Genomic DNA, 23,307 nt, shown 5'->3' with positions numbered 1-23,307 from the left:
GAGGAAAAAATACGTAGTGCTAAACTAAAACCCCTATAGGGCACTATTCTTTAAGACGTATGTTAATTATATGCTAGGCCAAGCCATATCCAAGTGTTGTGGTTTGAACCCCAGTGAGTGAATTGGGATGAAGGAGTTTGTGTGTATGTGTCTCAACTTCCACCAGGTCAACACCGGGTAACTTTCTTTCACATAGGTAGTCAGGTAAGATGCTAGTGCTCTTAAAAAAGGCCTTTTCTGAGCCCCATCGCCTAGTAGGCATTTGAGTTGCTAAGATAAAGAAAACAAGTTTTTTAATCATGTTAAAGTATTCTGATAGGAGTAGGATGTAAAATTTGCCCTTTCTTTCATCTCATCCATTGCATTCTGTGAGAGACTAATACCCGGGAGCTTCTCTAATCCTCCTAGTTTCAAGTAGTTATAGAGAAGGTATATTATTTAATTTATTTTGAAAGAAAATTGCTATCTCCCTGGTGTGGCTTAGAAATTACATTCTGTTTTAATGGAATCTGCATTTTTTGTTTCACATTTTCTGGGTCCCAAGGACTGAGAGCTTAGAATAAATTTTTCTAATTTATATATCCAATGAAAAAATGTGATGTCTGTGTATATGTGCTATCTGTAATAAAAGTTGTTGTTTTTTTTATGTTCCAGTTATCAGGGATATTGGATTTTGTTTACTTTCAAAAAACCACCATTTCTTCCATCAATTACATCATGACACTGCTTGCTGTTTGTGTAAGGCCATTCATGTTAGGATAACCACCTTAAATGTATCTCATTAACAAATAATTCATTATTATTATGAACAGAAAATTCATTTGTTTCAGAAGTAATTATTTGATCTATCAAGGTCTTATTGACATGTCTTTTTATTGGTTAGAGACTATTCAATTTCATATGACCAAATAGCTTAATCATTTCAAAGAATGTATTTTTTAGCAAGATTCTTCTAACCCTGATGTTTGACATTTTTGGTTGGAAAAACTTGTATAGTGAATTTTTCCTTCCAAGAGATTCACTGAAATAAAAAGTGTACAAATGATGTATTATTCTTAGCTTAACATTTGTGATTACTGAAGATAAAAACTAAGAGTATGACTATAATATTCAAGTAAAAACAAAACATAGCAAAACCTTGATATTATAGAGCCACAGGGAGAAGAATACCAGGTAAGATGGAGAATAACTTTGGAAAGAGGCATCAGTTTACCTATTTTTCTCTTAAAGACATCCTCTCTATCCAATAATCTTAGGAAATCAGTAGTACTAATTTCAGGTTTTCTACTGTTTATTAAGAACAGAACCACATTCCTTTATTAAATATTTCCATCTTTTTTGCTCTTTCTCTCACTCCTCCTCTAGCCCAGGATGGTGTCTTTGCTGTCTCCTTGTACATACTCATCCTCCATATTTTCTGTGTTTACTAGTATTCATTTGGTGTTGTCAATGTGGTTTGCATACTTTAAAAATTATTGGTATGATGCCTAGAGCTCTTTGTGGAGTAGGTTTTATATATCCAATGAAAAGTAAGGCAAGTTGTATTTTTGCTTTTTAGAATGAATTGGAGAATTTTCCTTTGAACACCATTCAGCATTGCCAAGCTGTGATGCACTCCTGTAGCTATGATTCAATTCTTGCCCTGGTGTGCAAAGAGCCAACCCAGAGCAAGCCAGACCTTCATCTTTTCCAGTGTGATGAGATTAAGGTAAAAGACTGGTGAATTTTCTCTCTCTTTAAGCAGATGTTCTAGCTTTTGATTACCTCCTTCAATCATATGGCTACTAGATACTAGATTTTTAGTTTCTTACAATTTTGTAAGGAAAACACCTCAGTATCTTCCCTAGGGTGTTTAGGCTAAGTAAATAAAGAGAAGATTGAATGTTGTTTAAAAAATCAGATGCATTCTGTTTATTTAGAAAATGTGCAGATAATACATTAAATTCTTCACTGAGGGACTTGGACTTATAATTAAAGATTGATTCTTCAAAAATCATGCTTCACAGACAATAACCATGTCATGTGTTTTATGCTGTGTTTTATTCTGGCACCAATCACATATCATGGGTTATTGCAATGAAACACTTGGACATTTTCCATGGTACTGATTTAAGGGTTACTGTTCAATTATGTGACTTGAATAATTGTTCAAGTTATGTAATCCCCAAGTCATAATGTGAAAAGAGTTGAGCATAGTTACTGGTAATAATACGCCATATCCTGAAGATTTATATTTCAAAGTACACTGTAATTTTCAAATGATTATAATTTGTGATGCTTTATTGGACATTAGAATTTATCTGAAACCTTGAATCTTTATTTCATGAGTTGATTTCTCTAAAAGGGAAATTGTTTTTAATTGAGTTGATTTTTGCTTTGCCAAGACAGTGATTTACCTCTTGATTGTATGTAATATATACAGGCATTCTTTTTCTTATAAAGAAATGTTGGGAGATTAGCATAAAGTGTCATTTGATCTTTTCTGTAATTCTTTGACATTAAAATATGATAGGTAAATTAAGATTGACTATAAGTAGTGTATTTTATAATTTTCTTTTTATTTCAATTTATGTCATAAATAACTTTCTAAAAATCTTACTTGGAAAGAATTGTGGCAATAGATAATTTGTATAAGTTCATCCGACTTCTCATATGTTGCCTTTGTAAAGTCATAAAACACGTTAAGAATTTTTTTTGCAAGGTTATATTTATTACATCAGTAAGGATTAAGATGGATATTTTACTCTGAAAACAGTGAAATTTAATTCAAACATTTTAAACTTAGAGCTATGCTTAAAGACATTTAAATCTGCTATATGTCTCAGTGCTTGAAAATCTCTCCCTGGAAACTGTTATTGGACTGAGTGAAGTTTCTGGATTCCAGTTTTGAGGATAAAGGGCTTGCTTTATTTGTTGGGGCATGATGATATTGATGGGTCCAAAACAGATTTACTGAATGCTGTTTTGTCCTGCTTAAAAACTCAAGTGCCACCACACAGCTCTATGCATGTACTCACTGGTGCCATATTCCACATTTGGGATGGATTTTTTTCTTTGCCCCATTAGAAATATAAATGCAATGATGTATGTAGTTTCTTTCGTATGGGTCATCTTGCAACTTCCCTTTTGAGTTTTAACCTTTCTTTATCATTATACAATGCTCCTGCCCACCTCAGTATAAATTTTTTTCTTGGAAATATGATAGCCAACTCCACACCCTGCCCATAGGAAATTCAGGACTCCTAGACATCTTCAATTTTATTTCCTCACATAATAGAAAGCCTTTGGCGTGATGTTTGTAGTGCCTTCCTAAAACTAGGATGTTCTTACCCAAGTGAAGCTGGACTAGGACACGTTAGCATTCTCGTTTAATAGTTGTGTGACCTAGGCCAAATCATCATATGAGTATTCCTCAGTTTTGCTAATTATAAAACAAGAACAGATTATATGATCTTTAAGTGTCACCTCACTTCTAAAATTTTATGATTACCTGTGCCTATGGTAAGGAGTATAATATATAACTATGTATGTATGTGTATATATGGGAGCATCCCTGGTGGCCCCATGGTAAAAGAATCCTCCTGCCAATATAGGAGATGCAGGTTTGATCCCTGGGTCAGGAAGATCCCCTGGAGATGGAAATGGCAAGCCACTCCAGTATTCTTGTTTGGGAAATGCCATGGACAGAGGAGCCTGGCAGCCTGCAGTCCATGAGGTTGCAAAGAGTCAGACACGACTTAGCAACTAAATAACAATGTGTGTGTGAGTGTGTGTGTGTGTGTGTATTTGAGGATAACATAATTAAAGAGAACAAGCAGACATAGGAGATGAATATATCCCAGTAAGAATGTGATATACAGTAATAATCACTGGCTATAAATAAACTTCAGAACCAAACAAACTTCTTAGCTGCTAATCTCACGTTGGTTCCCAAGAAAACCATATCAGACATTCAAGTGCTCTTGTTGGAAGAGTATCAGAAACATCATTCCTTTGGAGAAAGCTAAATTTTATTAACCTAAAATGACAGAATAAAAGGGTTATCACAAGGGTTGTGGCCAAGTGTTGGGGTCCACCTAGTGATGACTTGGGGCTGCCTTAAACTGGGGGAGTGGCTCTGCTGGAACTGAGTTACGTATGTCCATGGTTAATGGGTGCCCAGTGGATGGTGAGGATGGAGGAGGGGAGGGATGCTGGTGCATATGCTGGTACTTCCGATTCCTTCACCTCTTCCCAGGCAGAGGTATTAACCCAGTTACATTTTCAGCATGTGATTATACTTTCAACATATGCAAATCCTTTTTCCCTTTGCTTTTATACAAGTATAGCTTTTTTTTTTAATTAAAGGAGTCTGGATGAAATAATCTTTAAAAATTCCTTCCATTTTCAAATCCTTTCATTACAAAGTTCACTGAAGAAAACTACAAGTGTCATGTTTCAAAAGCAGATTTTAAAAAAAGTCACTTTTCTTTTGCATCAAGACATTTATTGATTTGGACAGCGAACATAATCCCTCTTTCTGTTTTAACCTGCATACCAAGATAAAGAAATCCATAACCTCCCAGGTAACTTGTCTTTCGTTGCAGGCAAACCTAATTAGTGAAGATATTGAGAGTGCAATCAGTGACAGTAAAGGCGGAAAGCAGAAGAGGCGGCTTGATGTCTTGAGGTAAAAACATTAAAAGAAATTAAGGGCTAGAATTGGTTTTTATTTAAGTCATTTTTTTCTTTAAAAATTAAAATATTTTCAGCAAAGATATATTATCATGTTTTACAGATTGCAGTCTGTAATCTCAACTCATTTGCTTTCTCAAGGTTGTTGGTGTGTATGTGTGTGCGCATGGCTTTTCTCTCCATAATTCTGGCATTTCTCTGGTATGGCTTCTCCCACTTCTGTTGTCCTAGAGACTCATGAACAAAAGAGTGGCATTTTAAGGGAAGATAGCCTAAGGGAATATAAATAGATACTAGGACTCTAGTTTGGTTAACACCCTTTGCAAATCATAGGAGACCCAGAAAAAAACATTAAACCTGGTTTTCAGCTGAACTGAAAATGTTCTATACTTTTCATATACATTTATAAATATACATAATATGGAATGGTTAAGAAATCCTTGTTTTTCTACCCCAAGGCATAGTTCTTGAGGTTAAAGAGCTAATACTTAAAAGTGAGAGAACGGATGTATTATAGAAATAGTGATGGTAAAAATTTAGTTTGTTTTCATCTGTTTTCAGGATGATTTCCAAAGCAGATCCTGGTATACCACCTCCACCCAAAGCTCCTGCCCCCGTCCCCCCTGGCACTGTGACCCAGGTGGACGTTAGGAGTCGAGTGGCAGCCTGGTCCGCATTGGCAGCTGATCAAGGAGACTGTGAGTACTTCCGGGGATTGGTACTTATTGAACATTTACTTTGAGTTGTGACCCAGTTCTTGCTTTCGGCCTCTGATGCTGATTTCTAAGCTGAAACTTGAGGTTAGTTTTGTAAAAATACATCTTACATAAAGGAAAGTTAAACCTTGGGCTTTGTAAGATTATTGTCTCTAAGAGTTAAGACCAGTCTTTTAATAAATCTAGTGTTAGAGTCTTTTCTTTTTAAAGCACTCAAAGAGGGAGTTTGACTCAACTAACAATAAAAAGAATGATAATAGAATATTTTAATATACTTAATAGTATAAAATATATTTAAATTAATATATTATACCTAGTATAATATATTATATTTAATATGATATGTTTGATATAATTTTTAATATATAAATGAAATATTTTAATATTTAATATAATTTAGATCAATATTTTTTAATAATGATACCTCAAAGTTCTTTCCATTACTGTTATCTTACCACTGTCCTCTTTTGGACAAACTGTTCATGTTTACAAGGGCAGGATGTCAGGACAGGGGACAGGGAGGTGGAAAAGGGCTAAATAGCATTCACCATCATGTAAATTTACCCAATGGGTCTTATGTCTGTACTGTCATTTTGCCTTGATATTCTTTAAAGCAAATAATCGTACCAAAAAGCATAGTGTAATATATGTCAGAATGTTTCACAATGTCTGAAATTTTTATAATTGGAAAATGCCTTCACATATGTTTAGTCCAGTCTCTTGATTTTAAGGGTAAATAAATTGTGATCTGGTGAGTTTGAATTTGATGGGAGACCATAGTGTCAATTCTTTTACCTCCTAGTATTCTTGCCTGGAAAATCCCATGGACTGAGGAGCCTGGTACGCTACAGTCCATGGGGTCGCAGAGTCGGACATGACTGAGTGACTTCATTTTCACTTTCAGTGTGACTACTTAAATCACTTACTCTTTAACTAGTAAAGCATCATTCATAAGAATATCTAGCAGTGTAGTTAAACTACAAAACTTAATTGACAAAATGAGTGATACTGGACTGTCCTTTGAGTCTGGTGAACCAAAATTTAGGCTCTGGGGCAAGCCTACCTGTGTGACCTTAAAAGTTATGCCTCACTTGCAGAATGGGAATGAGTTAAGCTCATATGTTTCTGTGACTCTGAAAGGGAATAATGTATATGATAGTGCCTGGAACGTATAGTAGGAAATCATTTTTGCCACATTGAGTTCATTTTATTAATCACTTTCCATTTTATTTAGACTCTTGTGTCCTTAAAGCTATATATAAGCCCAGCTACCAAACAGATGAAAGAAATCTTTGAAACATCCATTTTTCAAAAATCAAGTAGCATAATTATTAGTTACTGTAACTTTATAACACTTTATATACATTTCCACTTTGTATTTAAAATGCTAAGTGGAATTTTATAGTGTTTTCTACTTCTTGTGTACTTAGAGTATTTTTGCTATTGTTACTCTTTTGGTAGAGATGTGGGTTTTATTTTGAGAGAGGTCAAAATGGTCTTCCTTGAAGTTGAGGAAGGATAAGACATCTTAAGTTTTTTAGGCATTCTGAATAAACCTATAAAAACATCCATCAAACCTATAATTTACAACAACAAAAATCTATTCCCAGGAATTTCTGAGCCCTCATTGTGTGTGTTACTCAGTCATGTCCGACTCTGTGACCCCAGGGACTGTAGCCCACCAGGCTCCTCTGTCTGGAAAGAATACTAGAGTGGATAGCCATTCCCTTCTCCAGGGGATCTTCCTAACCCAGGGATCGAATCCCAGTCTCCTGCGTTGCAGGCAGACTCTTTACAGTCTGAGTCACCAGTGAAGTCCCTCATTAGATGTTGTCTAAAGTACTCTGTACAGTCTCATCTATTAAGTTACAGTTAGAAAAACTTTTCAGAACTTCTAGTTTACTACTAGGTCAAACAGAACACACCGCTTAGCATATGAGGTTCTGCCTGGATCCAGGCCACTTTGCAGTTGAAAGCCCTCTAAGAGGAGTATCTCTGCTCCGCCTGAAGGCTCCAGCTGACTTAGGTTGGATGACTCCTTCTTCGGATCCTTGGCATAGCTCTTGGGGCTTCCCAGGCGGCGTAGTGGTAAAGAATCTGCCTGCCATTGCAGGAGACCTGGGTTTGATTCCTGGGTCTGGAAGATCCCCTGGTGGAGGAGCAAACAGCACCCCACACCAGTATTCTTGCCTGGAGAATCCCATGGACAGAGGAGCCTGGCAGGCTACGGTCCACAGGCCCCAGAGTCAGACACAACTGAGCATGCAGGCACGGATGCAGCCATAGCTCAACCATGACTCCAGAAGAGATCTCTGTAGAATAGTGGCAATTGCAGTGCATTCCTAGTAGTGCCTCAGAATATGAAAAACCCTGAGAAATACTACATATCCCTCACTGTGTCCTCCAAATGATATTTTGGGACCTAGTAGAGTTCCTAATACCTATATTTCAGCTTCAACTTAACTGCTGCCTGGTATACCTATAACCAAGAGAGCAGCCAACCACATGTAGAAACAACAGCTAACTTGCTAGATTTCATATATGGAAATGGTACTGATTAAGTTTCCTAAGACTCAGTTATTTTTTTTTCTTTTTTGGTGAATATTCCATTTAAGGGTAAAGTCAGACATAGAGGAGGCAGAGCAGTTTGCAGTATTTTTTGAAGTTCTCTGTATTGAACGTGATGAGCCGTGAGGATCCATCATGAGTTGCGTTTCCATTTAGTAATGATGCAGTTCTCCTGTCCCATCCATCCCTTTTTCTTTCATTTCATCTACTGAGAAATCTTGGAATGAGTATCTGTGTTAATTGAAAGTGTTAATAGTCTCGTAGCTGGAAGGAGTTCAAATAATGATACTGATTAACATCATGCCCTAGCCAGTTGAGCTAACATAATATCTCGAGACTTTTGTTCTTCAATTTGCAAATTCTTGTAGGTATTTCTGCTGTTAAAGCATATAGCTTCCAATGAGAATGAGCCCAACATTGTGGGCTTTAAGCTTAATTACAACTGGAACATTAGAAGCCCTTTACTATCACAAGACCCAAAGCTTTACTATTATCATGATGTTAGAAAGTACGAGAATGAGGAGCTTTAAAACTTAGAACTTAGTTGGCCCGTTTTAAGAAATAGGTGCTTAAAAGTGTGTATATTTTTTCTTCTGTAGGAATTAAAGGGTACTAAGTTAGGGTTGGTTCCACAGGCATCTGACGTTGGAAGAGAGAATAGACGGGAAGTTACAGGGTAAATCAATACCATGCAGATGAAAGGCTGGTACTTCAGTGTCGAGTGTGGTGGTGGGAATGAGTGTCAGCGATGACGGTGCTGAGGATACGTGTCAGACGCTAGTGGTGAGGGGCAGGCCAGAGGCGATGAGCACGGCTTTGATTTTTGTATCCCGTGCAAGTGTTTACTTTTGCCAGTGACACTCTTTTCTAGACAGTTTGCACGTCTGGTTATTTATATTGGTATCACTTAAGCAACAGGTTGAAAGATGTATGATTTTCTTTTCTTTAGTTGAGAAACAGAGAAATTATTACCAGCAGGAAGAAACACCTGAGATGATGGCGGCCCGCATTGACAGAGATGTGGTAAGTGAAATAGTCGTCGTTAGATCATTGGCTTTTTCTTTTTTTAGAGAAGAAATATTAACAGGGAAAGTTAAGTTGATTTAAGTAAGGACATTTTGTGAAAACTATATTTTCTCTTTTCAGTGATGGCTATGACCTTTGAATTATTTTTTTTTCTTAACAATTTTTGCCTTTATGCCAATATTTAACTAGTAGATTATGGCTGTGATACAGCTAGAATATTAACTGGTTTACAAAGGAATTTAAGCTAAATTGTCAAGATTTGAGGGATTCTTCTTTTCTTGTGGCTTGTAATCTATAATTAAAATATCTTTTTAATTTGTCTTCCTGGAATTTATTCTAAAATGTTTTATAATGCCTGAAAGATAAAAGTTATATGGCATTTCTTAAGGGTAGGTAAGTATATTTTAATACTTTATAAAAGATAAGGCTATATTGATTTTGATTTCTCTATAGTAATTTCCTGGCAAAATGACACTGCCCTATGACATAATTATAAAATATGATGTCAGTATAATTGCTTTTTATACTCATGTTCTGAGCTTATTTGAAAACAAATACTTAAAGGATTTTAGAGTTTGAAATTTAATTTTTATATAACAGTGTTATTTGTTAACACTTAAAGGTTTATTTAATACTCAAAAGCTTATTTAATCTCAGTTTTCGGTCTTTAAAAGAATGTCAAGTTTCACACATAAAAGGAAGTCAAGAAAGACTATTGTATGTATAATATACAGTATATATTAATATAATATATAATATAATATATAGTATAATTGAAGTTGATCCCATGATCTGTGAAAGCATAGTGCATCATTAATTCTGCTTTACCCTGTAGAAACTCTTATTAATGCCTGTTATTACAGATTATCAATGTGTGTGTTAGGTTATCACAACATTCTATATACCCTTAGTCCTGAAAAATAATATTGTCCTTGCTTTATTAGGAAATTTATTAGAAAAACTGAAATGCTGGTGCTATTCTAACAAACTGTTTCTTTAGAATCCCCCCCCCCCAACTTTATGCGGGAAGAACACAATGAGAAAATTAGAGTAATTGAAAATAGTTAATAATCTGAATAAATATTTTGAATGTTTTCTTTATGATATTGAAAATAGAATAAGATAAAACTAAATAAAAATGTAAATGTTAGACTTTAGCCACAGGTATACTTAGTTGAATACTTTTTCTTAGAATTAGTGATAAACTTGAAATTTATATGTGGGAAGTGTTCCTTTTTCTTTTCTTTCTTTCTTTCTTTTAAACTTTCTCATCTTCCTTCACGGTGTAAAGCTAAGGCAAAAATAGTTTTCTTCTGCTTTATAGCTTATTCTGTAATTTCTAATTTCAGCAAATCTTAAACCACATTTTGGATGACATTGAATTTTTTATCACAAAACTCCAAAAAGCAGCTGAAGCGTTTACTGAACTTTCTAAAAGGAAGAAAGCTAAGAAAGGTAAAAAGAAAGGGCCAGGAGGTAAGTTGGATGTTCTTAACCTTCTAAAGAACCATTCAGAATGCCAGGGCTAGGCAGAGCTGGCACTTCAGAGTTGTTAAACAGGACTCATTGACCAGAGACCAAGGTCCCTTTTCTGGTCTTGAGAGAACCAGTGATGTAGGCGGAGAGCACAATAAACCTGGGGAATAGCACCTTTGGTCCCAATTTGGCTACAGTAAAGAAAGACTCTAAGACATTCTTCCTAAATTAATTAGAGACTCATTCAATAGTGGCCATCTGTCTATAGTTTTTGTTAGACATTGTAAAGATAATGTCTGTTAAAGAAAGTCATAGCACCATTCTTCTCATATTTAAATTTATTTTACTATAAATATAGAACCTCGTTACTTTGTTAAATTAAAGAATTGACTCTTCTCATTAAAATAGTTAAAAATGTCAATGGATTTTAATTTTTTATCACAAAACTCCAAACAGTATGTTCAGGTCACCTTCAAGCAGTTTTTACATATGCTGCAGTTCAGTTATTTAAAATGACCTCAAGGTATATAAAATTATAATTTTGTAACAAGATGGTATAGATTGAAATATATAAGAGAAGAGTAAATGTTCTTTTCATTACACATGACTTCCACATCTTGCTCTAGTTCTGTCTACATCGTAAGCATATGACAGTAGACCTGTCTTCTAGAAGTGTGTGTGTGGATACACTTTCCCTCATATATTCTGAAACTCAGCATTATGGCTTTCTGAGGTACTTGCTGCTCTTGTACTCCTTACAAAGGGTATGCCGTCTTCTTGGTCATCCAAATTCAGAACCATAGATTTTTTTGTGAGTCCCTTCTCTAGTTGATAACCAACATTGATTTTATTTTTTCAGCCTCTCTTGTATAGCTTTTTTCCCTTTTCGGTTTCATATCCAGCAGCTGCTTCACGGCACCTCATTTTTTTACCCAGCTTTCTAAGTAACCTTCAAGCCTCTAGTCTTCCGTTTTGTGAGGACATTCTTCTTAAAGCTGTAAGGCAGTTACTTCATTTTTTTCTGCTGAAAAGCTTGTTAATCCCATGTTCTATTGCTTTATGTAAGTCACACTCCTCACCCTGGCAGTCAAGGTCATTCACAGTCACACCTTGATCTATTTTTCCATTCTTGTGTGTCTTTGCTTTTCTGTTTGTTGTTTCATGTAGAGACTATTTCCTTTTTCCATGGTTTTGCTAATGCTGCTTTTATTCAATCATGATATTTTTCTTACCAAACTGCCCTGGAACAAACTTTTCAAATCCCATCTAAAAACTGCTTTTCCCAGAACACATCTTTAAGTACACATTTCCTCATCTGTAGTCTCTTTGTAGCCTCAGTTGACACATCTCTATTACTTATCTGATTCATATTGTCTATGGATTTTTAGGGCCTTAGGAGTAGGATGTGTAACTTACACAACTTAGGCATTTTTATAGTCTTCACGGTGATAAACACAGTGATTAGCATGTAGAAGGGCTGCAATATAAATTTATGGAACCTGATGAGTAATCTGGTAGTGCCTAAGGGTACAGGAATCCATTTCAAAGGTTGGGTCATCTTAATTTGTTATAGTCAGTCTATGAGAAATGGGAAGGTAACTAGGTAGCATGATATCTGATGTGATCATCAAACTTTACAAACAGAAATGTGTTTTCTTTTCATTGAATAAGTTTTCTTGGAACTTTGCTCTCATCTACCCCCTTCTCCTATTTCATTCTTTAGAGGGTGTTTTAACACTGCGGGCAAAACCTCCACCTCCTGATGCATTTGTGGACTGTTTCCAAAAGTTTAAACATGGATTTAACCTTCTGGTAAGTGAAATTTATTTATGTACGATTAGAAGCAACAAACGGAAGAGATCAGAGTCTAGCCAGGATGCACCTGATCAAATTAAGAGATTACACTGTTATTGTGGATTTTTTTTGTATGTGTTTTTATTTGCCTTTAATTAGAATAGCAGATTGTAAAACTTACACTTCTAAGAGACTTGATCAAAAAAGGATGACTCTAATTTTTAAAATGAAATTCTCCTAGTCTAATTCAGTGCTTGCTAATTAAGATTCCAAAGGTGAAACTAGTAGCAAAACTTCTTCTTTTGGGTCTGTATTGAACCTTTTTGAATGTCTGTCTTTGGCCTGATTACATTGTAGTAATGTATTTGCCTGCTTTTTTAATCTTACAGGCCAAATTGAAATCTCACATCCAGAATCCTAGTGCTGCAGATTTGGTTCACTTTTTATTCACTCCATTAAATATGGTAAGATTTTGTTAATTTCAGAAAGTAATTATTCTTAGCGTTTTTTCAACCCCACATAGCTGTTTAGATTATCTAGACAGTTTTTCTTCATTGCCTTGCTTGGGTACTATTTCTTTTGGCGTCTGTTGTAGACATTGATGATGTGAAATTTGAAAGCCTAAAAGAAGAGCTAAAGAGCCTCTTGATGAAAGTGAAAGAGGAGAGTGACAAAGTTGGCTTAAAGCTCAACATTCAGAAAACTAAGATCATGGCATCCGGTCCCATCACTTCATGGCAAATAGATGGGAAAACAGTGGCTGACTTTATTTTTGGGGGCTCTAAAATCACTGCAGATGGTGATTGCAGTCTTGAAATTAAAAGACGGTTACCCCTTGGAAGGAAAGTTATGACCAACCTAGACAGCATATTAAAAAGCAGAGACATCACTTAGTCAACAAAGGTCCGTCTAGTCAAGGCTATGGTTTTTCCAGTGGTCATGTATGTATATGAGAGTTGGGCTATAAAAAAAGCTGAGTGCTGAAGAATTTGAGCGCTTTTGAACTGTGGTGTTGGAGAAGACTCTTGAGAGTCCCTTGGACTGCAAGGAGATCCAACCAGTCCATCCTAAAGATCGGTCCTGAGTGTTCATTGGAAGGACTGATGTTGAAGCTGAAACTCCAATACTTTGGCCACCTGATGTGAAGAGCTGACTCATTTGAAAAGACCCTGATGCTGGGAAAGGTTGAGGGCAGGCAGAGAAGGGGAAGACAGAGGATGAGATGGTTGGAAGGCATCACCGACTCAATGGACATGAGTTTGGGTAAACTCTGGGAGTTGGTGATGGACAGGGAGGCCTAGTATGCTGCGGTTCATGGGTTCTCAAAGAATCAGACACGACTGAGCGACTGAACTGAACTGAAAAGAAACGTAGAAATTGCCTAGTCCAAATACTTAATTTATAGCTGAGGAAACTGATGTCTTTGACAGAACTAAGAAGATGAGAAAAAGGAAAGATTTATTGAATGCCTGTGTTTCAGTATATACTAGTATACAGCATAAATGGCTTGAACAATATAGAAAGTTTTATTTCTCTCAAAACAGGCTAGACATGAGGAGTCCAATGCTGACAGCTTTGCTCTATGAAGTTATCCAGAGATCCAGATTTCTTTCAGTGAGATGTTCTCCATCTCCTGAGCTGCATCTGATTCAATCACTTGTTCGTTCATTTATTTATTCAGCAAACATTAACTGAGAGCCTGCTACATGCTTGGCATTATTGGTAGCTCATCAATAACAAAGCACATAAATTCTTTTTTTAACCTTTTTAATTTGTATTGGAATACAGCCAATTAACAATGTTGTGATAGTTTCAAGTGGACAGCAAAGGGGCTTATTAGTCATACCCACGTGTGTATCCATTCTCCCCCAAGCCCCCCTCCCATCCGGGCTGCCACATACCATTGAGCAGGGTTCCCTGGGCTATACAGTATGTCCTTGTTGTTAAGCATTTTAAATATAGCAGTGTATACATGTCCATCCCAAACTACCTAACTGTCCCTTCCTCCTCCTCTTCCCTCCTGGCAGCCATACATTGATTCTCTAAGCCTGAGAGTCTGTTTCTATTTTGTAAATAAGTTCATTTGTATCATTTCCTTTTAGATTCCACATTTAAGGGTTGTAATACAATATTTCTTCTTCTTTGACTTCACTCAGAATGGTAGTCTGTAGGGCCATCCATGTTGTTGCAAATGGCATTATTTCATTCTTATTAATGGTTAGGTAATATTCCACTGTACCTCATCTTCTTTATCCATTCCTCTGTCAGTGGATGTTTAGGTTGCTTCCATGTCTTGGCTGTTATAAACAGTGCTGCAGTGAACATTGGGGTGTTTGTATCCTTTCGGACCATGAACACATAAATTCTTATGGGAACTTACGTTGTACTGTGGAGTGGCAGCCAATAATCTGAAAAATGTGTAAATAATTCACTCAAAATAAACCTGTGTGGAAAAATACAGAGGAGACAGGGAGTGCCGTGTGTGTGTGTGTGTGTATGTGTGTGTGTTGTGAAGTATTACACTTTTTTGAATAGGGTTGTTTAAGGGAACGACTCACTGAAAAGGTATCATTTGAGGAAATGAAGTAAGGAATGAGTCATGTGGATTTCGGAAGGAAGAGACTTCCCAGGCAGAAAACAGCTAATGTTGATGCTCCGAGACGGTACATGTAAATCCTGTTCTTGGGAGAAATGGGTATTGTCACTTGAATGGAATAAGAGGGAGCTCTACCAGAGGGAGATGAGGTCAGCAAACAGGAGGACATATTCTATTGGTCTTCACAGATGATTGTGAAACCTTTGACACTTTTGGAGGATTTTCAGTAGAAAAGGATTGCTTTGGCTGCAGTGTTTAGAAATTTGAGGGAGGAAGGGACTGAGGTGGCCCTGGAAATAATCCTGATGGGAGATTATGTAGTTGCCACCAAGTAACATTGGAGGTGGTGAGAAGTGTGATTCTTGTTATTAAACAGAAGCAACAGGAGTTGCTGGCAGATTGTAAGTGTTGTGTAGGAGTCCAAGACGTCTCCACAGTTCTGGCTTAAGACTGAAAGAATGGACTAATTATTAACTGAGATGGGGAAGACTGTGAGTAAAATGGGTTTTTAGCAGGCGGTAAGGAATTTTCTTTAGACAGTGTCAAAACTGAGTTATGTCCAGATGGAGAAATTTGAATTGGTAGTTGAATGTATGAATCTGGGGTTCAATGGAGAAATCAGGCTAGAGTTATAACTGTGAAGATCCTCTTCATACAAGGCCATGAAATTGGATGGTGCCACCAAGGAAATGATGATAAATAAAAAAGAAGAAGGGGTGATGGAGCCTTAGGTAGGTTCAGTGATAAAAGAGTGAGAAGAATCAGCAAAAAAGTGAGAATAAACAGGAAATCAGGAGAAGAAAAACAGGAGTATCATGGTAGATATTCTAGAAGCCAAATGAAGAAAATGTTTGCAAGAGGAGGAATTGAGATACTCAAGCTAGGCATTTCTGATGTGGAAGCTGACTTACCTCCATTTCCTTGTAACAGTCATACAATGGCAAAGAAAAATAATTTTAAGAAGGTAACTGAGCTTAAACAGTTACTGGCATTATCCAAATGGTGTGAACTTACTCATATGGCCATGCCTAACACCAGAGGCATGGCATCTCCATTGGAGCAGCTATGAGTCCATCTAAAATGTAGGGACTTCTCTTTTTAGAAGTAAGAAGAGAGAATGGATACTAGGGGATAGTTAGCAGTCTTTGAAGGCCCATACATGCCAGGTATAGTGATATATTCATAACACAGGTTTTCCTGCAGAAAACTCCCCTTCTTGTATTTTTGTAAAAAGTATATTTTTATATAAGGTGTAATTTTTGAAGCTAACAAAATGGTGCATTGGGAACAGTCACTTTATGAAGAAGCTGGATATTTCCATGATTTTATCCAGCAAACGGTAATACCACTTGTGTCTTAGGCCAGGATCCAAGATACACATTTTCATCTTCTAGATTTTCCATACCCAGGTATGGTCTTTTCTTATACAATTAATGAAATAGGTACAGTAATATACTTTCCTTCCCATTTTCTCTTTCTTATATTTACAAACTATGTAATAGTGGGTTTTCCAAGCTAGCGTGTACCACTGTCTTATCCTCCTGGACAACTAAGAAAATTAGCTGAAATAATATTTGAGGGCTCAAAGAAAAGCACTGAGATTTAAGAAAAGCATGGCAACAGAAAGCAGATGGAACAGTTGTTAGCTTTTCATACAGACAGGTCCCAAAAGAGACTGGGCTACAAATCACTCTTTTCTAAGATACAGTATAAGACCACACATTTGATGTCATTCCTCTTTTTGTGGGGAGGGCAAGTGAGGGAGTCCCGGCGAGAAGACAGAATCTCTTTCTTTTAAATACCTCTCTAGAAGGACAGTTTTCTGTTTGATGGAGTGGTTTTGAATGGTTCATCCTGTCAAAAGAGCGAATGATTGCTTTCTAGAATAACAATAGCAATAATGATAATTGTTAGTGATATGTGACTGCTCTGTGTGTTATTTCTGAGATCTTTTTTTAAAGGGTAAGAATGGTAACTATGAAGCAGATAAATTTCACTAATTTGATTTAGAGCATATGAAGACCGTGGCCACTGAGTTCTTCAATCTTTATAAAAAATGGAGCAAATTCAAGCATTTCTCATAGGTTTTGCCTGAATGTCAGAAAAAAATGAGAAAAAGAATCCAGGTAACAAAAAGGAATACACCTCATTCTTCTTTCCCCAAGGGTAACTAGACAAGACCTAAAGTAGAATAAGAAATGAATACGGCTTTACAAACATAGAAAAGTAAGTAACCTTATCAACATGAATTTCAGAACTGGGTGATAAGCAGTTGGAAGATGAAAGTTCAAGGCTACATCAATAATTTATGAACGTGTCCCTATGTTGTTGCTATAAATAGAGCATCTGATTTCTACTTGCCTAGTTATTGTTGAATAATTCTTGCTTTTTAAGCACTTTTAAAAATTGGATCAAGGCTCTCCACATGCAAAGAAACTGATTCTAGGTCATTAACAAAATTTTTATTCTTTATTCTTCAACACGTTTGAAACTATCTTAGTTCGAGTGTTAGGAAGTATTGTTTAGAAAGCAGTTTTTGCCACCTCCTTTGATTCTGTTCACAGTCTTTCACAGATCGTAAGTAGGTATCTAGACATTACACAGAACAGAGCTACAAAATAATGGGACTGGTTTCCCTAACATACAAAAATTAGTCTTTGTAATCAGGCTATGCATCTGAAAACACTGATTTATTTTATATTTTCATTTCTCAAAAATGACTCCTTATTAACGGTCTCCCAAACATAACGCTTCAGTTGCTTCATCCAGTGTGCTGCCTACTGAGTCACAGACATTTTATTTAGACAAGAGAAATGGATAGGTGCATTTATTCAGTGCCTGCTACCAGCCAGACAAAATTCTGTGGTTTTCAACCCTGTGAGTTACGATGTGCACAATAGATAGCGAGCGGGGAGCTTGCTGTGTGGCGCAGGGAGCTCAGCCCAGAGCTCTGTGGTGACCTAGAGGGGTGGGCTGGGTGGGAGGGAGGCTCGGAGGGACGGGAGACGTGTATACATGTTCACTTTGTTGTATAGCAGAAACTATCGTAACACTGTAAAGCAATTATACTCCAATTTAAACAAAGACATTTGATTAAACCGTAAGACTTGGTGGGTACCTCCCTCTGTCCTCAGCATGTCCATGCAAGCATACCCACAGCACATACATGTGCACACATGCCTACTTACATTCGTAAGAGGGGGCTTTGGCCCATGCCTTTCATTTACTTTCTTTTGTTCCCTTCCCTATTCCCACTGTTAAACCAAAGATTTTAGTGTTTCTTTACTTACTTACTTTCCCTCTTAGTCATTGCTACCTATTTATTAGAGGTTCTAGGGCTTGGAAGTTTAAACTTCCCTGTGCCAGGCTGTCATGGTAGGTTTTGTTCTCAAATAAGAGTCTGCCTACCTCCCTCATCCTTCATCTTTTCTTTCATGCATTCTCATTCATTCCCCTAACCTTGTGTCTTCTGCAGTTCAAAGTCAGATAAACTTTTGTCCATGTTCTCAAGGGAGGAGAACTGAAAAATAAGGTCCATGTTACAGTGAAATGTGTGACTGATATGCATACTTGCGGTCCCCAGGGTGCATCAGAGTTATACTGTGGGGTTAGGAAGGGCTTCTCAGAAGAGGTGGGACCCGAGCAGAGTTCTAAAATGAGGAGGAAGGGCCTTCTGGGGGTGCTGGGAACCAGCATGTGCAGAGACACAGACATAAAACAGCTTGGCAGGCTCAGCACACGAGGATGACTGGAGAGAAACTGACTCTTGGTCTGGCGCCGTTCAAAAAAAGATCCCTTTATTCTTGTGCCATATCTCCGGGAAGGTGAGATTTTTATAAAAGGGCTCTGGTTTCTGCTCTAGGAGATTACCATTCTTTAGCCAGGAAACAGCCCCTTAGAAGTAACATTGGAGCAGATTTCAGACATCTACTTATCATCATTTTGCTTATCAGAAAGTTGCACCTGTTTATTCGCATTTGTTAATCATGAAGATATCTATTTTATATCAGGGCGTTCCCTTGAATTAAATTCTGGGAAGCAATACCGTAGATTCAGAAGACCATTTCTCCTTCTTCTCTCACCTTTCCCTCTGAATCCCTTTATTTTTGTATGTCTTTATAGGCACAGTCATAGACTGTTAACTCAAGCCTTGTTTCTCCCTAGCGTATTCATTTCGAGAACTGTATTTCTCAAGTTTGGCATAATAGATTTTCCAGTAAAGACATATATATATATATATATATTAAAAGGCAGCAATAGTTAAACCATCTGACTGAGATTTCTCTGGGTAACCATGAATATTTTCCAGGGAATGTACAGTCATGTGAAGCCAATAGACAGATTCTGTGAAAACTGTTAAACTGTTAACTTTTCATTTTAAATTATTAGTCACCATTGGGCTGGGCAGGTTGATCTGCATCAAGATTTAATTGGAGTGTATAAAGACCACTTGTCTTTTTCATGTTTTTTTTTAAATCTACACATTTTGAAAATGTACATATAATCATCATCTTCTTGCTAAAAAGTGATTTGTTGCCACTTTAGGTGGTGCAGGCAACAGGAGGTCCTGAGCTGGCCGGTTCAGTGCTCAGCCCCCTGCTGACGAAGGACACCATCGATTTCTTAAATTACACGGTCAGTGCCGATGAGAGGCAGCTGTGGATGTCACTGGGAGACTCTTGGATGAAAACCAGGTAAACATACGTACGTGTTTAGCATCGAATACCTATAATAACTTTTTTAAAGCACAGCACAGCACATTTACTAGGGCTTCCCTGTTGGCTCAGATGGTAAAGAATCCGCCTGCCATGCGGGAGACCTGGGTTCGATCCCTGGCTTGGGAAGATGCCCCAGAGAAGCGAACGGCTACCCACTCCAGTGTTCTGGCCTGGAGAATTCCATGGACAGAGGAGCTTGGTGGGCTACAGTCCATGGGGTCGCAAAGAGTCAGACAGGACTGAATGACTAAGGACAGCACACCTATAATAACTTTTAAGTGTTGTTTGTTTAGTACACAAATCTAGTGAGCTATTTCATTAAAACCTTCTATGTTTGAAGGAGTAGATGTTATAGATGAGAAGGCCTAAATTCTTAAAAAGCTGGAGGTCTAGTGGAGAAGTCAGAAGTGTAAGGTGATGAGTCCTAGGAGAAACTCATTAAAACTGTCACTTGGCAAGATGGAGCCGTCAGGAAGACTGTTTGCAGAGGAAAGCAGTTAGCTTTCAAAGAAGCCGTGTGTTTGTCATGTTCAGTCACGTCCGACTCTTCATGACCCCATGGACTGTATAGCCCACCAGACTCCTCTGTCCATGCAATTCTCCAGGAAAGAGTACTAGAGTGGATTGTCATTCCCTTCTCCAGGGGATCTTCCATAGAAGGGCTGGCATTTAAAATCATCAGATGATAACACCAGTTATACATGTGTATAATCATATGTGTCCATATAGTGTTTGCTAGGCACTCTACCATGCACTTTACATAGGTCCCTGTATTCTGCCTATTTTACAGGTGAGGAAACTAGGGCAAAGAGAGATTAAGTAATTTTCCGAAAGCCAAACAACTCATAAGTGGCAGAGCTAGGCTGCGAACCTAGGCAGTCTGGTCCTGGAGTAGATGTTCATAGTTGTTTTGCTTAGGTGCCTTTCAACAGGCTTAGTAGGATTTCCCCAGACATGTGTCAGGGAAAGGGCCTGTCCAGTTGAGAGAGTGGCGTGAGTGAAGGCATGAAGCAGGCAGTCAAGAGAATGGAATATGAGTGTGGAATTAGCTGGAGTATAGATCTGGGTTGTAGAGGAGTGTGGAGAACAGGGGGTGGAAGATTGGTGGTGAATGAGGTTTACAGAGACAAGCAAGGCTGGTCCGAAGGCTCCCAGTGCCATGCTAAGGAGAACCAGTAGCTCTGTGAATGGGAGTGTGACACGTACACAGCCACACCTCTCAAAGGTCAGTCTGGTCGTTAAGTCTAGTAGTGACGTGGACAAAATCCACCCAAGGCACGAGGACCCTTGGGACAGTAATGCAACTGTAGAGGTTCCTTATTAATCAGCATTCCCTGAGACAAGAACTGTGGTGGTGGACGACATGGAAAAGGGGAGGGAATGATTTTACAATTATGTTTTGTCAGTAAGGTGACTGTGGAAAAGAAATCATCAACTGCAGGATTCGAGTTTGCTGGGCCAAGCAAGTTTCAAAAATATTTCTCATTTCATTACATGTGATTCTCATTTCATTACATGTGATTAAATAATGTCTTCTCGCCTCATTTATTCCAGTCTTTGTATTAATCTCCCTGCGTAGAGTAAATCATTCATATGATCACTTGGAAGTTTGTCTTCCTAAGGCTTTTAGACTAGCCTAAAAGTAATGGACCAATTCATATCTTTTTCTCCTTTTTTCTATTGAAATATATCTAAACCCTTCCCACTTAGATTTTGGACTTTGGCAACTGCTTGTGTTGGAATATGCTTTACACGTGAAGTGGTTTACCAAGCAGAAGATTCTTAAAGAGCACTGCTGTTGCTGCTTTTATATTGAAAATATTATCTAAATTAGTTTATGCATATTATTATATATTAATATAGAATGTATTATATATCTCATACTATGTAAAAACTGGTTAAATAGATTTCTTAAATCTATTAGATTTATGTAGATTATGATTTTGTGGTAAGCATAGGTAGAGGTCTTTTCATTTTTTTCTCTAAACTTTATTCAATTTATCAGACCTCATAGTAGTAAAATAGTCTAGGCTTTTTAGTTTGTCTTGGGTTCTACCTCAAAATGAGAAAATTAATGACTACTAGGAAAACTACATTGAAAGGAACTCATATTGTTAGCTTTTGACTTGAGAAAATGGTCATTTCCTATTCTGATTATTTAGAGTATTAGGAAATGAATATGCTGACTTAAAAACTCACAAAGATAAAAAAAGAATCATAAAGGTACATAACAATCTGAATGATAGCTCACTTCATCATAGTAGAAATACAACCTGAAGAATTAAGTCATGTGTGAAACATAAACAACATATTTTAGCAGAATTTAATAATGTCTCTCCATTTAGTTGTTGTGGTTCATAAGTGATTAGAAGCTTGCAGGACTAAGTCTCAGAGTTATTAAGTAATGAATGGATCATGATTTTATTACAGATAGACCTCACTTGATTTTACTGATGAAAATCTAGCTGATCCATTTAATATATAAAATCGGTAATCTGCTTCATTTTAGGAGACTTCATAACTTAGAAAGTCATGAGCCTTAAGAATGTTGTCTGCTGTTTCTCCTTTGAAAAATATATATCAGAAAGTATCATGGTGATGGGAGGGGAATGAATAAGATGAAGATCAGAAACTGCTTTAGATGCTTGGAGAACCTTATGCACTAAGTACTCATCACACTTCTAGCTTTGCATTCTTTCCTCAAATTGTCAAAGACCTATATCCATGTTAAAAGTTGAGTTGATGGAGCATTAAGGCAATGTCGCAGAAGCAGATCATGAAGTAGAACTTGGCCTTCCTTTCATGTATCACCATTAAATATAAGCATAAACATGTAAGGTTCTCTGTTTGGATGGAAAGAGGGCAGACTAGGTGTGAATTGTTTTTGTTGTTGTTTTCGTTTTTGTGTGTGTGTGGCCAGCCTTACTGAAGGTCATTTTGAGCATAGAAGCATTTCTTAATTTCTTAAGACTGTTCACCTGTCTTAATGTCCTCCCACAGAGCAGAGTGGCCAAAAGAACAGTTTATTCCACCATACGTCCCGCGATTCCGCAGTGGTTGGGAGCCCCCGATGCTGAACTTCATGGGATCATCCGTGGAGCCAGATCTCTTTCAACTGAATGAGTCTGTGGCAAACGCAGCAGAACATCATCGCAAGCAAGAAACAAAGAGATTATCCACAGAGGTAGTCTTTCAGCATCATCTTTTTTTTTTTTTTAAAACACATTTGTTAATTTTTGGCTGCACTGCGTCTTTAATGCTTGTGCAGACTTTCTCTAGGGTGGTGAGCGGGGGCTGCCCTTCATCGCGTTACAGGGGCTTCTCATCGCGGTGGCTTCTCCTGTTGGGGAGCACCGGCTTCAGCAGTTGAGGCGGGAGGGTTCAGTAGTTGTGGCACAGGGGCTTAGTTGCCCTGCCGCACGTGGGATCTTCCCAGACCAGGGATGGAAGTGGTGTCCCCTGCCCTGGCAAGCGGGCGGATTCGCATCCACTGAGCCACCAGGGGCGTCCTTGGCATCATCTTTTGAGGGAGGTGCAGTCATTTGTGCATTCTCATGTAATTCTGATGGTGAGTTCTCACTTTATTGACCTGAAGATTGTCCTCGACTCACTGACTCGATGTCCTGCTGCTCTCAGATACCTCTCACCTCGTTGTCATGGTGACAGTTGCTCTGTTTCCCTGTGAAGCCTGAATCCCGTCGGTATCACCCCTCCCAGCCTGCTGGCTCTCCTCCCTGCC

The 23,307-nt window shown here is 37.7% G+C and overlaps 1 protein-coding gene across 9 annotated transcripts in view; it reads left to right on the top strand.

Annotated features, from left to right (window-relative positions):
- EPS8 (epidermal growth factor receptor pathway substrate 8) overlaps nucleotides 1–23,307 on the top strand; it is a 202,753-nt gene that overhangs the window by 146,868 nt on the left and 32,578 nt on the right. For all 9 annotated transcript variants that reach the window (XM_043441719.1, XM_043441713.1, XM_043441715.1 and 6 more), the window contains 9 exons: nucleotides 1,559–1,708; nucleotides 4,587–4,669; nucleotides 5,236–5,372; nucleotides 8,908–8,981; nucleotides 10,334–10,460; nucleotides 12,184–12,272; nucleotides 12,644–12,718; nucleotides 19,396–19,544; nucleotides 22,569–22,752. In XM_043441719.1, the coding sequence (XP_043297654.1) occupies nucleotides 1,559–1,708; nucleotides 4,587–4,669; nucleotides 5,236–5,372; nucleotides 8,908–8,981; nucleotides 10,334–10,460; nucleotides 12,184–12,272; nucleotides 12,644–12,718; nucleotides 19,396–19,544; nucleotides 22,569–22,752 (1,068 nt within the window). The remainder of the gene's footprint in view (nucleotides 1–1,558; nucleotides 1,709–4,586; nucleotides 4,670–5,235; nucleotides 5,373–8,907; nucleotides 8,982–10,333; nucleotides 10,461–12,183; nucleotides 12,273–12,643; nucleotides 12,719–19,395; nucleotides 19,545–22,568; nucleotides 22,753–23,307) is intronic.

Source organism: Cervus canadensis, chromosome 21 (genome assembly GCF_019320065.1).
Source record: "Cervus canadensis isolate Bull #8, Minnesota chromosome 21, ASM1932006v1, whole genome shotgun sequence".
NCBI lineage: Eukaryota > Metazoa > Chordata > Mammalia > Artiodactyla > Cervidae > Cervus > Cervus canadensis.
This window is presented reverse-complemented; position numbering and strand designations above follow the sequence as displayed.